The 15,798-nt window shown below is 37.4% G+C and overlaps 1 protein-coding gene across 2 annotated transcripts in view; it reads left to right on the forward strand.

Annotated features, from left to right (window-relative positions):
• The first annotated feature begins 482 nt into the window (after positions 1 to 482).
• ttc12 (tetratricopeptide repeat domain 12) overlaps positions 483 to 15,798 on the forward strand; it is a 143,908-nt gene continuing 128,592 nt past the window's right edge. For both annotated transcript variants that reach the window (XM_039763999.1, XM_039764000.1), the window contains exons 1-2: positions 483 to 598; positions 1,079 to 1,260. In XM_039763999.1, coding sequence (XP_039619933.1) covers positions 544 to 598; positions 1,079 to 1,260 — 237 coding nt within the window. In that variant the 5' untranslated portion in view covers positions 483 to 543. The remainder of the gene's footprint in view (positions 599 to 1,078; positions 1,261 to 15,798) is intronic.

Consider the following 15,798-nt stretch of genomic DNA (forward strand, 5'->3'; position numbering starts at 1 on the left):
AGATAGATAGATAGATAGATAGATAGATAGATAGATAGATAGATAGATAGATAGATAGATAGATAGATAGATACTGAGGTACTCATGTAACATGAGCAAAGGAACTAAGCTCTTATCCACGAGGTTACAGATTTAGTCCTTAGCGTTTAGCATTGTCAGCAGTCTGTACTCCAACTGTAAAAGATCGGTGTAAACAGTTAAAAACGCCTCAGTCCACGTGTACCAATAGAAGTCTGATAAAATGCTTGTTTGTTATACTTACAATGAAAACAAAAACTTATACTTATGGTTATATGATTATAATTGATTTTTATTTAACCACAGAATGCCAATAGCATGCTCTGTTTTAGTTAATCCCCTTAGCAACGCCGCCGTCGCCATAGTGAAGCGTCTTCTTCCAGTCACAAGTCAACAACGTCACAAGCCATTGGCTTGTAGATGCTTCCTATAAAAATCCCTTGTACATATTTCTTCACGTGGGTTTGCGTAGTCAATCTGTAGTTCATTCGTGAAAATTTCTGTGCTTTGCGCTTTTCTGTAATCATGACGGCGGAGGAGAAAGATTTAGAAAAATTCTTGAAACAAGTCGATGAAATAAGTAAGTTTCCGTTTGGGAATGAGAACGAAGGTAAAAGATGGCACGTGTGTCATACGAGTTGTAACTATTCTTCAGACTGTTTCTGAAGCAACTGGTTCATATATTTAATATTCGGCTGTGACGATTTTTTCCCTGTAACACCAATCCTGTAGCCCTTACTTCTTTATTTTTTTTAAATATTCTACTCGTTAAAGAAGAAAACCTAGCACATAACACCTTAGACAACTATGCGCACTGTATATACACAGATTTCTGTCTAAAACCAGATATGCAAGCAGAATTTGAGTAATTAAGTGATAGAATTTTTGTTGTTACAATATTTTTTATGGGGCTCAGCCTGTTTGGCTTAAAAGGTTTTTAGTTTCGTTTCTTATAAACTAACGCTATAAACATTTTTTTTCATTTATTTTATTGAATTCATAAAGTAAAGTTGTAACAAAGCCGATCTCTATTTTAAATGTCTTAATATTTTATTTACAGGTGATTTGGTAAAACATTTAAACTCTGCTGACCTTGAAAAGCAAAAGGCAGCATCAGAAAAGGCAGATGCTCTAATAAAAGCCTTAAAAAACGAAGATGACGGAGAGGAGCTGACCAGAATAAAGCAGAACAGGACTTTGATTAACACGAAACCGTCAGAGCACGGTGGATATGTACCACAGGTATGACTGTACAGACACCATTTGCAACTGAATTTTGTAGCATAAAACTGCATTGTGATACAACAGAGCTACTTGACCGTCTCTTACGGCTTGTTAAAGTATATGGAAGAAAATGAGACAACAATGAACTGTAACTTATAAAACTATGAGAACTTTAGAAATACTATATATATGTGTAATCCACAGTATTAAGAATACCGTCCAAATTTGTGAATTTTAGAAACATAATATTTTATATTGTATATATATTAGGCATTAGTTTTTCTTGCTTTCTTTCAGTGCAAAAACAAATTTAATATTTCATTATGAATTTAAATGCACAATGAAATTATAAGTTGGAATTTTTTTTTTGACACCAGGAAAGAATTTTGTGTTCTTGCAGGTTGTTTCCTAGATTGCGAATGATCTTTCTTGCATGTGCTATATGCTTGAGATTACCCACAAATATTCAATAATATTTAAGTGTGGAGACTGTAAGGACCATTTTTTTATTATTCATAAAATAGCCTGTTTTTGAATTATAGGCACATTTTGGATTGTTGTCTTGCTTGGACTTTATTTATCCTGTATTGTACAATCATATGAAAAAGTTTGGGAACGCCTCTTAATTCTTTGGATTTTTGTTTATCATTGGCTGAGGTTTCAAAGTAGCAACTTCCTTTTAATATATGACATGCCATATGGAAAAAAGTAATATTTCAGTAGTGACATTAAGTTTATTGGATTAACAGAAAATATGCATCATAACAAAATTAGACAGGTGCATAAATTTGGGCACTCCAACACAGATATTACATCAATACTTAGTTGAGCCTCCTTTTGCAAATATAACAGCCTCTAGATGCCTCCTATAGCCTTTGATGAGTGTCTAGATTCTGGGTGGAGGTAATTTTGACCATTCTTCCATACAAAATCTCTCCAGTTCAGTTAAATTTGATGGCTGCCAAGCATGGACAGCCTGCTCCAAATCATTCCATAGATTTTTGATGATATTCAAGTAAGGGGATTGTGACCGCCATTCCAGAACATTGTACTTCTCCCTCTGCATGAATGCCTTTGTAGATTTCGAACTGTGTTTTGGGTCATTGTCTTGTTGGAATATCCAGCCCCTCCATAACTTCATATTTGTGACTGATGCTTAAACATTATCCTGAAGAATTTGTTGATATTGGGTTGATTTCATTCGACCCTCGACTTTAACAAGGACCCCAGTCCCTGAACTAGCCACACAGCCTCATAGCATGATGGGAACTCCACCAAATTTGACAGTAGGTAGCAGGTGTTTTTCTTGGAATGCAGTGTTCTTCTTCCGCCATGCAAAGGTCTTTTTGTTACGACCAAATAACTCAATATTTGTCTCATCAGTCCAAAGAACTTTGTTCCAAAATGAATCTGGCTTGTCTAAATGAGCATTTACATACAACAAGCAACTCTGTTTGTGGCGCGAGTGCAGAAAGGGCTTCTTTCTCATCACCCTGCCATGCAAACTGCGCTGAATTGTAGAACGATGTAGAGATACACCATCTGCAGCAAGATGTTCTTGCAGGTCTTTCAATGTGATCTGTGGGTTGTCTGTATCCATTCTCACAGTCCTGTGCATATGCCACTCCTGTGTTTTTCTTGGCCTGCCAGACCTGGGTTTAACAGCAACTGTGCCTGTAGCCTTCCGTTTCTGTATTACATTCCTTACAGTTGAAACTGACAGTATAAACCTCTGAGATATCTTTTTGTAGCCTTCTCCTAAACCATGATACTGAACAATCTTTGTTTTCAGATCTTTTGAGATATTCTTTCTTGGCGTCAAAAAAAATTTTCTAACTTTTTCATATAACAACTGTATTATGAACACAGAGATTTTCGTTCAACAAGTCCACAAGCAGGAAGTCCGTAATTCACTAACAGCAATTACCAACACAGATGGAGATAAAATTTTTGACCATAAAAATATAACCCGCACATTTACAATGTAATATGTTCTTAAATTCTACTCAGTCTAAAGAAGATAAGACATAATCTAATGAGTTTTTGACTCATTACAGGTACCACAGCCAGATACTCTTAATGCAGTGGAACTTGATAAACCTCTGAAACTCTCAGAATTACTAAATGCTATAAACTCATGTTAAAGTGGGAAAGCAGCTGGCCCTAATGTCTATCCATTGGAATTTTATAAAAAAATTCAAATAAGTTAGCTCCACTATTATTAGTACCACTTATAGTAGCTAAAGACAACAAAATTCAGCCTCAAACTTTTCGCCAAGCATTTATTTCTGTCTTTCCTAAGAAAAATAAGGGCTTATTACAACGTGCATCATACAGACCAATCTCACTTTTGAGTAATGATGTTAATATACTCTCCCAAGTTCTAACTAGAATGATTGATTGAGAAAGTGCTTTCTTCTGTAATATCAGAAGACCAAACCAGATTTATTAAAGGCAGTCACATTGCTTATGATCTTTGATGTTTGATTAATATAATATATTCACACTTTGATGTGGTTGAATGGCACTACCTGTTCATTACATTGTACAAACCTGTGTTCAGCCCAAACATATGTGCATGGATCAAACTACTCTATACTAGCCCAGAAGCCTCAGTTTGTATTGACATTATTTCAAACTACTTCAAACATGGTATTCGACAAGGATGGCCCCTGTCACCATTGAGCCATTGGCTGTTTACTTTCAAAATGCATTAGATATGTTTTTTTTATGTATAGTTCAAAAAGTACTAGCAGATTTTCAAAAGATACAGTATCTGGACTCAAAATCAGTTTGAATCAAATGTTGCTTTTTCCAGTGAACTTTCTAGTACATAATATTAGACTAGACACCTTCCTATTTATCTTAGAAGATCAGTTTAAATATCTAGGGGTAAGTATCACAAGTAAATATAAAGCTGTTTTTCAGCAATTTTGCTTCCTGCATAAAAAAAAGTAAATAAGACAAGAACAGATGGTTCACCCTGTTTCATTAGCAGGGAGAATCAACACTTTTAAGATGAATATCCTTCCCTAGCTTCTTTTTCTTTTTCAGGGCATCCCCATGTACTTTAACAAATCTTTTTTTTAAGAAATTAGATTCAATCATAGCCTCATTTATTTGGAATTCAAAACATCCATGCTTCCAAAGGGTGACTCTACAGTGACCTAAAGCAGAATGGAGCATAGCACTACCTAACTATCAATTTTATTCCTGGACGGCAAATATACAAGCCATAAAGATCTGGGGCCTCATGTATAAACGGTGTACGCACAGAAATGTTGCGTAAGAACGTTTTCACGTTCAAATCACGATGTATAAAACCTAAACATGGCATAAAGCCATGTACATTTCCATGGTACCTCATACCCTGCTGTACGCAAGTTCTCCGCTCGGTTTTGCAGACTGGCGGCACCCAGCATCAAAGCCATTCCTGTGTGGTTACCCTTTTACCCTAGTACTCTCACTGCACCACTCACTTATATCACTGTATTTTAGTGTGAATCACAGCAGCAGCTGATGGAAAAGAGAATTATCGGTATACATCATCAAGCACATGCTGCCTCAGCCATTCCCTATTTGAACTGGTCTCATCCGACCAACGCTTCAGAGCCTTTCCTATTCGGACCTTGCGGTTCACAAACAGTTTCATCCCAAGAACTATACACGCACTCAATCAGTCCATCAATTGCTCTTTGTAGAACGCTTTGTACTTATAAGTACAATTACCTCACTGTAAACTTGCGATACAGTTATAGTATTGCATAACCTGAGCCACTTCATAAAGCGCATATTTACATATGATGACAATATCATTTTTAAGATCAAATGCAGCAAAATATGTTTATTATATTATACAGATAAAACTTTAACTTCATTTAAATAATCTATATTGTTAATAATGAAACATGTGAGAACACAGTGCCGCAGTGCTAGTGAGGAGCTGGTGCTGTGTTTACAGATTGTTCCTGTCGAGACATGAACAATCACTGCGCCACCTTGTTCCCATGTTTGATAACATGCTTTAACTCCTATCTTCATGAAAATGATATCATGTATACTTCTCAGTATTTCAATTATTCAGAGAGCTATAGTATCGCGAATGTAATGGATTCTGTATCCTGACGGATGAAGAGAAGGCCCGTTTAAGAATCACATAGTGATTCACACACACAGAGCACATAGAAGATCAAATACAAAACAAAGCATTAAACGTGCTGCTTTAGTTACAATGGGATTTGAGAAACTAGTAAATTAAACGATTTTAAGATGAAGTTTATGATGTTCTACTTTAATGACAAAATAAACTACATGATTAAAGTGGAAATTTCGAGATTAAAGTTGACATTTTTTGTTTTTTCACAATGTGTTTTCCTTTTGTTCCCTGTACCCTAATAAGCTTTCATATGACACTCAGACGGTGGGCTACGACTTGCCTTTTCACGGCGACTTTGATATTTGACAGCTTCTTTTTTATTTCGGGCACCATGCGACTTGTGAACTTGAGCTTTTGAGTTTCTCCGACACTCTGTGTCATTCGGTGAACTTCCTTTTGTTGTTTATACCACTGTTTAAACCAACAAATAGTATGTTTTTCCTTGCCTCCACTTGGTATTTGCTGAAATTCTTATATTTTCCCCCATGCTTTTGCCATTGCCTTTTCACAGAACACTGAGCTTAAGGGCTATTTTATATTGATTTGCATATTCAAAGAGGAGTAATTCTGGGAGGAGACGGAGCGGTACAGCATTACTTTTCACGCTGTTTGGGATTTATATAGCGGAAGAACGTGGAAGTGGGCGAACGCACAGATTTATGCATCTGGATTTTTCTGTGCATAAACACATTTTGGCTTTTGTGCTTACGTCATGTTATAGTGCAAATTCTACGCACAGCGTTTTGCATGAGGCACAAGGACATCAATATAATTTGATGAACATTCACAAGCCGGGTCTACAATAAAATTAAAATCTTGTAGTACTTCCTTATATTTCTTGCTCAGTGGTCAAGTAAATACAAACTATTAATCCAGATGCCCTTCATTTACTCAGAATATGGAACCATTGTAGGAAGCACTTTGAGACAGAAAAGCTCTTATCTGTTGTACCTGTACATGACAACCACTTTTTTTACCCTCTGAAACGTACACAGTTTTTATTGTTTGGAAAATATCTGGGGTTAAAGCATTTAGAGACTTGTTCATAGATAATATTTTTGTATCCTACAAGCAGTTAATCTTCAAATTCCACTTGTCATTAACACAATTTTTCCACTACATTCAAGCTAGATACTTTGCTAAATGGAGCCTGCCCAATTTTCTTCACTCTCCATCTAATTGTATGTTTTTGCAATTTATAAAACATTTTGGTCTTTTCCTTTCAAAGATCCCAGGGTACAATGGGGAAATGATCTTTCAGAAAAGGAGTGGAATGCAGTCATGCACAGAATATACTCTACCTGCATATGCACAAAGCACTCAGTAATTCAATTTAAAATCTTCCATTGAGTGCTTTTATCTCATTTAAAACTATCCAAAATGTATCCAGGGCAAAATTCAATCTGGGAACATTTCAATCTAATCTGCCTCCAGCCTTAAAGGGCCACATGTTTTGGGCATGCAACAAATTAAGATAATTTTGGACAAAAATCTTTGAATCCTTGTCAAACAGCCTTGATACAATTATTACGAACCCCTTAACAGCTGTGTTTGGTGTACTCTCAGATGGGCTTAAAGTGGAGAAGGACAAACAAATCTTAATTGCCTTCATCTCACTACTAGCACACAGACTTACCTTGTTCAACTGGAAGAATTCCACCACACCACTTTTAAATCAATGGGTAACTGATGTCGTATACTATTTGAAATTGTACAAAAAATCAGATTCTTACTGAGAGGATCTGTTCAAAACGTTTTTAAAATATAGCAGCATGTAATCAATAATTTTAGATTTACTTTGTTGGTTGGCTGTCCCCTCTTTCTTTTGGTTGGAGGTTTAACTTCAGTTTAAATTTGATTTGATTGTATGGATTGCTATTTGCTTTTAATTAAAATCAATAAAGATATTTAAAAAGAAAAGTGAGCAACCATTCGGGGAAGAAGATTTAATGTATATGAGTTTACAGAGTTACATTTAGGTAAAAGAAAGAATAATCCGAATTCAAGATTGCTGATAATTACCTGCAGCTGGCAAACTGTTTGAAGGTCACAGAGGTTTATGTTGACACAACCATCTCATCTTTTAGATTATTTGTAGAATAATTAAATTAGCCAATGAAATGGTTTGGAATATCAAAACAACTTGACAAAAAAAGTCCATTGATGTTTGATCTGCATTGGTGTTTTTAGTTCTGGTCACCACAATATATAAAGGCATAGCAGCAGCAGAAACTTCACAAGAAATATCAACCAAATGGATCCAGCCCCACAATGACAGCTTAAGTAAACTGAAGCCTTTTCATCTTCAAATGAAAAGGATAGAACAGATGCACAAACTTATAAGATTAATATGGCAGAATTCTTGTAGTTTAATAGTGAATCACTTACTCTTAAGACTATAATGGACATGAATGGGAAGTGCATTTTTGAGAGAAACAAGAAAACATGTCTTTACATATAGTCGTTGTCATATTGAAAGATGAATCTTCTCCTGAGCCTTAGGTTCATAGCAGACACTAACACGTTCTCCTGCAATATTGTGTGGTATTTGTGTCCATCCATTATCTCTTCAACTCTGGTAATATTCCTTGTTCCAGCACATAAAAAAAACATCCCCATAGTATGATGCTACCACCACCATATTTAACTATAGGCAGTGGGCAGTGTTAGTTTTTTTCCACACATACCTCTTTGAAGCCTGGCCATAAAACCTTCTTCCGCATCTTAACTGGGTCATTCTCATAATTTGTAGCAAATGTATACATGCTTTTATGTGCACCTTCTTAATAAATGGCTTCTTTCTTGCTACCCACTCATAGAGGCCTGCTTTAAGGAGCGCTCTTGGAATTATGGACCCTTGCATCTTCAGTCCAGTTTGAGCCAAAGAGCATTGCAGACTTATGAGAGTTACAGTTAGATTTTTAGTAGCCTCTCTTACCACTCAATGTCTTTCTCTAATGTTTAGTTTTGAGGGACAACTTGTTCTAGTAAGAGTCTGGTTGCTGTGATGAACCTTCCTTCCACTTTCTGATGATGGATCCAAAAGTAATGGGACATTCAAACTTTGTGTCGTTTCTGATTAATTTGTCCTATTTGTAAACCTAGAGGTTATAAATACTTATGCAAAAAACTAACATTTGATATTTTCTTCTTCAGTTAAATATCTACAGAAAATTGTTTATTTTGATTTTGGAAATGTATTGTTATAGCATAAGAGTTCACATTAAAAATACTGAATGGATAAATATGTGTACAAATCTTTTGTCATGCAGAAAATTATGATGACTTTCAAAGGGATGGGATACTTTTGCATGCCATTGTATCCGTTTTTAAAATGTAGTGGCCTTGCCTATAATTGCACAAATAACCCTTAACTATGCTCTTACTATGGGGAAATAGCGTGAGCTTCAATAGGCGCGTTTACATGTGCTTGAATAAACCTGGTTTCTAAAATGCCATGTACTGTAAAACCTTATTCTAGTTAGAGAAACCAGGTTACTGGGCTCTGAGTAACCTGGTTAACGGAGGAGAATTTCTGCTTGAATAATCCGATTATGTGGCCATTTAAACCCTTAACCGGGTTACTCTTAAGAATTTTATAGTCTGTGCATAGCTTTTGCCCTCTGTCAGCCTGTCATATGCTTTCAGCAGCCACGGGTTGAAGCGTCCACAAAATACATTTCCAGAGGAAAATGTTCAGGCAATAACATTATTCCTTCTCCTAGCTGAAATAATCTGTCTCAATATTTTAGTAATTGCAGGGCTCTAGACTAACTTTTTGCACTGGTTGCACTAGTGCGCCTAACTTTTTTTCTTAGGTGCACCAGCACAAAAGTTAAGTGCACCAAAATTTTCAACCGCATCACATTTAACACCACAGTTTTACACGTTCACTTTATTTATTTATTTGTTTTTTTTTTAATCGCTGTCCATATAGGCAATATTGACTTGTAAATGATTAACTAACAATCTGGTCAATATAAAGTTCTTTATTTGAAGGCAAGCACAATTCAACAAGAAAGGTAACTTACTGAAAAAGTGTTGGTGCTTAAAGTGCTTTACTGAGCTGAAATTTAAACTTCAAAAATCTCAAGATAAATTAACTAAAAAGAAAAAATAAATTAAGTGTTTTAAGAGCTTCAAACTGAACATCTCATGGCTCAATGTCTTATGGACTATCCTCCATTGCAGTCACATGCCCCTCGGATGGCTAACTCCTGTAGTTTGGCCTTCTTGATCTTTGGCTTTGACTAAACCAGCTGGCCACACTCTCTCTAGCATCAAAATCTTCCAGACTTGGGCATGAGCATGCTCGACCTCAATGTGTCCAATAAGTATATTCACCAGTCTTACTCTCCGCAAGATACGACCGTACACAATGACACATTCCTTTGTGGCGATATCTGTGTCTCCGTTGATCAGGAATGCCATGTACGCACTGTTCGCAATTTGCACAGACGTCTTTTTTTTCAATGTATTTGCGATGACTCCTATAAATTGGGCGCACGCGACATCATTGCTGTACGTCGGGTTTACGTTCAAGCCATTTTTCTTCATAAGAATTATTTCGGACTTGAATTTAGTGAAGGGAAGTTCTTCTTTTGCAATATTGTAGGCAACGTTAAACTTAATTATCATCTCGGCCTCGTCTGATGATCTGTTTGCTGCTGCCTGCCGCTGAAAGGCAGCGGGGAGAGGGGACACTTGAGCAGTGCATTTATCGCGGCATGTAATGTGTTTTATAGATGCATTGTGCTTTTTCAGCGTTTTAATTCTAAATGTATTAGAACCAGTCACAAATGCACTACTGCCGGCCATGGTCTTCCCACACTTTTTACAGTAAATACAGTGCATTATATTATCGGCTTTACTGTATCTTAGCCAGGGAAACTGGTCAAGCCACTCATTTCGAAATGTATACACTTTACCCCTTTTAATTTCAGTGGGCTCGGACTCAATCGTATGTGGCTCATTATCTAATGCCGTCTCCGGACCAGGGCTTGCTATAACTTGGGAGGATGATGGCTCCATGTCAGCGCATTGGTTATGATTTTCGGACGGATCAGGCCCTAACTTAACATTCTTAACGAAAAAGCTGTCAATCGTTCTTTTCATCTTCTCTCATAATCCGCGGCTACATCCACTGTTTACCTGATGGGCTACTCACCTCTCTCTGTCTGACTGCATCACATGCATTTTCAAACGTACACACACGTACAGGAATATCTGGACCACGGCCAATCAGGGGGGGGGGGGGGATCCACCCTTCAATATCTCTGATTGGTTTAGACCACGAAATGGGCCTAATGTGTGTCTGTTGTTGAACAACAGGGAGACTTTAAGAGTCACGGAGTTTCGTTTTTTTTCCCCCTCGAACGGCTGGTCACACCGGTGCAACCTTTGATTTTTTTTAGTCGCACCATTGAGAAATTAGGTCGCACGTGCAACCAAATTGGTCGCACTCTAGAGCCCTGAATTGATACATTTATATTGATAAGCTGTGCTAAACTGTGATACAGTGCTAAACTCGGCAACACAATCGCAGTGGATTCTTATGCTGGTTGGTACTGGAAAGGTCACAAACTGTCCTGGATTTTGAAATGTACTGAAGTGTATGAACCCTATACTAAACAAGGAATAGACTCAAAATAAAAATAAAAAAGTACCAGTACTGATACATGAACGTTGTGAAAGTTTTTCAACAACTATGAAACCTGTTGCTTTTATTCCTTTCTGCAGCATTTAAATACCTAACAGAGCTAGTTTAAATTTGACAGATTAGCGCTTAGGCTGCTCTGAATTCACAAGCCACAAGTTACATAAGTGAAAGATTTAAAAAATTATTTCATCCAAAACTAAGGTGGCAGTACCACTCAGTTGAGGAAGCAACACCCCCTATTTGCCTAACCCCCATGGTGTTGAACATGTCTTGGGTCTAAAAAACCTTGCCCCAACTTTTAATACTTAATGCCTTAAATTTGCATTGTTTTGTTAGTCATTTTTTATTTATCTGAGTATCATGCAGTTCACACATATATTTACAACTGTCAGGTGACCAAAAGAAAAAGGGTATGGAATCTAGTGAGACAGAAGAATCATTGAGGCTCACGCACTTTAGATCGCACTGTTTAGTATAAAATGTGAAAATCTAGCCAGCTGGGCTAAATCTACATTCACCTGTAGTGGTTTCTTTATTTGTTGACTGCAACAAATATTTGTGAAGTGACATTAGCTTTTTGCCAGAGCCTCATACTGCTATATGGTTGCGAGACATGGACGTTATCCAGTGACCTGAAACAGAGTACTATTATTTCATGAGCCCACCTTGGAGCACCAGGTATTATCATATAAGAGTCAGACAGCAGTGCAAAAATGTATTGTGTTCCTAATATACTGTACATGAATGGATTCTGAATGTTAGTCTTTTTTGCTTTCCCCTTTATTTTCAGGTATTTTTATATTCCTGTCTTGTATTGATTTTGCTTTATTAGTATCCTGCTCTGAATACAGGAACAACATACATCTATTTTTGGAAAAAATGTTGTTTCTAATTATTGTCTTTGATGACAGGACAATATCTTGAAAAGGCTACTCTGTTGCAAAGCACAGATGTATTTAGAAGGCAATTTAGAGTAGTGGGCTTATCTAAATAGAAACAAAGTCACACATTGCCAAATACAGACTTTGACAAAGCAGCTTTGATTACCAAGTTTCCTTGTCATAATAATACCATACATTGTAAATCTACATTAAAGCGTACTCTGACACTAGAACTTTTTTTAATTAACGAACTGTGTCAAGATAATGAAAGATAGGAAAGAGGAAATGTTTAACTCTTAACTGAAGATTTTTGAGGGAGGGAGCATATTGTACATACAATGAGCTGAGGTGAGGCAGAGAATAAAAAATGTATGAGAGGACATGAACTGTGAAAGAAAAGCATGAGAATGTGAAAATGGCTGGAACAAAATCGGGCAGAAAAGGCAGAGTGAAGTGTTAAAGGGCAGTAGAGTATATAATGATAAAACTGATCCATCTGTCATTGAAAGGGCAAGGAGATATTTGAACCTTACACGAAGACTGTGACTTACTTTTGAGGTTGATTTAACAATGCAGCATATAGTCATAAATAATATGAATATTTAAAATGAGTTTCCTGTTAAAACTTATGATCTGACTTATTTTTTTTTCTTTCTTTAAATAAGTCTTCAGCATCTTCTTCTTTTTTGGCATGTTGATGCAACATGTCTCAAAGTAATTTATGTCGAGCCTATAAAAAAGAGTTTAGGTGTAGTCCACCAACAAGTCTATTGGCTTCTAAAATGTATAGCTATGTACATTAAATCAATGCTTATTGTCAAAGGGTTATTGTATCAGTGTGTCAGACTATAAGGGCTTTGTAGACCCAGTAAAATGTACTACTGGTTTTAGTATTGATGTTATTTTTTCTTCTGCCACCTTTAAATGTTACTTAAATGTTTTAAATGTTTATGTAATGTAACTTTATAAAACTGCTTTATCACATTCATCATTGCTAATTACAGTAATGTTTACTAGTGCAACATTATTGATTATACGAAATTCCTTTTGCTTAGTTCTCACATTTGCTTGTTTATTATTGCCATTTGCACAGCCTGTTACAGGTTTTCTCTGAGACTTTTTGGTCATGTTTGTCAGTACAATAGGATGGGAACCTGATAGCATAACTTTGTATAAAATAAAATCAGTTAAGACCATAGACTAAAAACATTGCTTCAGGGAATACTTGATGTCAGCTGTGCTATTGCATCCTGTGGGTATGTTGCAGAAACTGATTAGACCTTCTAAAAAAGTAGTACAGAATATAATGTGAAGTTCAGTACCCATTTCTCTGAGGAAGGTCACTGAGGTATTAAGCAACTCCACAGTGGCAAGGCACCAGGGGTGGATGAGATCTGTGCAGAATTGCAGAAGGCTCTGGAGTTTGTTGGGCTGTCATGGCTGAAATGCCATTTCAATGTATGGTTCTTGGGGGCAGTGCCCCTGGAGTGGAAGACCAAGGTGTTGTCTCCCATTTTTGAAAAGGAGGACCTGAGGTTGTACTCCAACTATCTTGGAATCATACTCCTCAGCCCCTCTGGGAAAGCTTATGCCAGGGTATTAGAAAGGAATCTCCAACAGTGGACTGGCTCTTTACCTTCATGAGGATCCTGGAGGGGGCATGAGAATATACCCAATTGGTCTACGTGTGTTTTGTGAACTTGACAAAGCCATATGACTTTGTTCTTCGAGGGAATCTGTCAAGGGAGCTGGGAGAGTATGGGGCTATTAATAGTTTTAATAGTATTAATAATAATAAGGGCTATTTGGTCCCTGTATAATTACAATGAGATCTGTGTCTGCACACTTGAAAAAACATCTGCACCGTTCTAAGTGGGTGTGGGACTCCGCCAGAACTATGCTTTGTCTCCTATCCTGTTTGTGATTTTCATGGACAGGATATCAAGGCACAGCTGGGATAGGTAAGGTGTCCAGTTTCGTGGCATTGGAATTGCGTTGCTGCTTTTAGCAGATGACATGGTTCTGTTGGCTTCATCAGGCTGTAAACTCCAGCATGCACTGGAACGGTTTGCAACCAAACATGAAGCGGCGTGGGTGAGGATCAGCACCTCCAAATCTGCGGCCATGGTCCTCAGTAGCAAAAAGGTAGGCTAACCTCTCTGAGTGAGGGGTCAATTACTGCCCCAGGTGGTGGAGTTTAAGCAGATCTGGTTCTTGCTCACGTGGGAAAAATGATGGTGAGATCGATAGACAACAGTTATATAGTTGCTATATTAATTTGTAATTTCTCATCCTAAGAGAACAGCTGCTGACCCTCTGCATCAAGAAGAACCAACTGAGGTTGTTTAGGCATCTGCCCTCCGGAGGTTTACAGACACAGTCATCTAGGAGGATACCCCGGGGAAGACTCAAGAGTTTGTTGGGAAGATTAGAACTTCCAGATGGTCTGGAAAGGTCTTTGTATTCAACAGTATGAGTAGGCAAATGTAGCTGGGGAAGAGGGTACATGGGCCTCACCACTAACACAATTGACTCCTGAAAACCATTTGGGGATAAGCATTGGAAAATGAATGAATAAATAAGGTGAGGAACATTTTCAGCTCACTTCTTTGGAATAGAAGAATCAATAGGTCAATGTTATTACATTATACAAATAACTTTATAAAGAGCTCTTAATAGAAAAAACAAAGCCTTACATAAAGTCTGTTAAAACATAACCTGAGGGTACTCTCAAATACAGGACTGTTTTAAACACATTGTTTGGGACATATTTGAACATCAGAATCTAGCTGAATACACACAACTGGTTCTGTTCTACAGTATATCAAGTACTGTGCTGATAATGACATTTTAGAGAAGTGTATCCGTGTCTTCCCCAACCAGAAACCCTGGATGACTGGCAAGGTCAAAGTTCTCCTCAAACACCGTGACACTGCCTTCAGATCAGGTGACAGTGCTGTGTATAGTGCTGTTATAGCACAGAAGAGAGGGATAAATGTGCTAAGGTGATCTATAATAGGCAGATAGAAGTCCACCTATCCGACAAAGACTCTCCAGCGTGTGTGGCAGAGGCTGCAATACAACATCTGCAGACTTAGGGGTCTCTCTGGCATAGGAGCTGAACTGTTTTTTTGCATATTTTGAGACGGTACATCAACACCTAGTCACATTCTCTCAAACCCCCTTAGACACTATTGCCCAGAAATTTACTTTACAAGAGCATCAAGTGAGCATCATTTCGGTGAACCTGAGGAAGGCTACTGGTCCCGATGGGATACCTGGGAAGGTACTAAAAGTAGGTGCTAACCAGCTCTCACATGTTCTAACCAGCATCTTCAATCACTCCCTGAGACAAGCCTACAATGACAAAAATGCAAGAATTTAAATCTGCGATGTAAAAATATATCTACTTATATAAAGATATATATCCCTCCACCAAAGCAGCTAAGTGAAACAACACCAGTACAATAACAAAACCTCCCTTACCCTTGCAAACATATAATAAACACAACACCCAAATAATTGTGATGTATGAGTATTGAATGACAATGAACTTAAAATTGAGTCCGGGTAAAATCACTATCCAGAATAAGGATGACTGATCAAAATGGATGTGTTTGAATCTCGGTGGCAGATGGTGGAATATAATGTCCAACCCCGGGGTTTCTTGGCGATGATGGTGTTCATGTGATTTCGGTGGAGTGAGAATCAAACTGGAACCAGGCGTAATGAAAAAATAGCAGAATGATGTTGATCGGTTGTTGGTACTTGAAATCTCCGTGTCTGTCCTTTTTTTCTTCTTCTTTCCTTCCTGATGGTTTTTAAAATGATGAATCGAATGTTACTGTTCAAATTCCGGT

The sequence above is a fragment of the Polypterus senegalus genome, chromosome 9 (assembly GCF_016835505.1).
Source record: "Polypterus senegalus isolate Bchr_013 chromosome 9, ASM1683550v1, whole genome shotgun sequence".
Lineage (NCBI taxonomy): Eukaryota > Metazoa > Chordata > Cladistia > Polypteriformes > Polypteridae > Polypterus > Polypterus senegalus.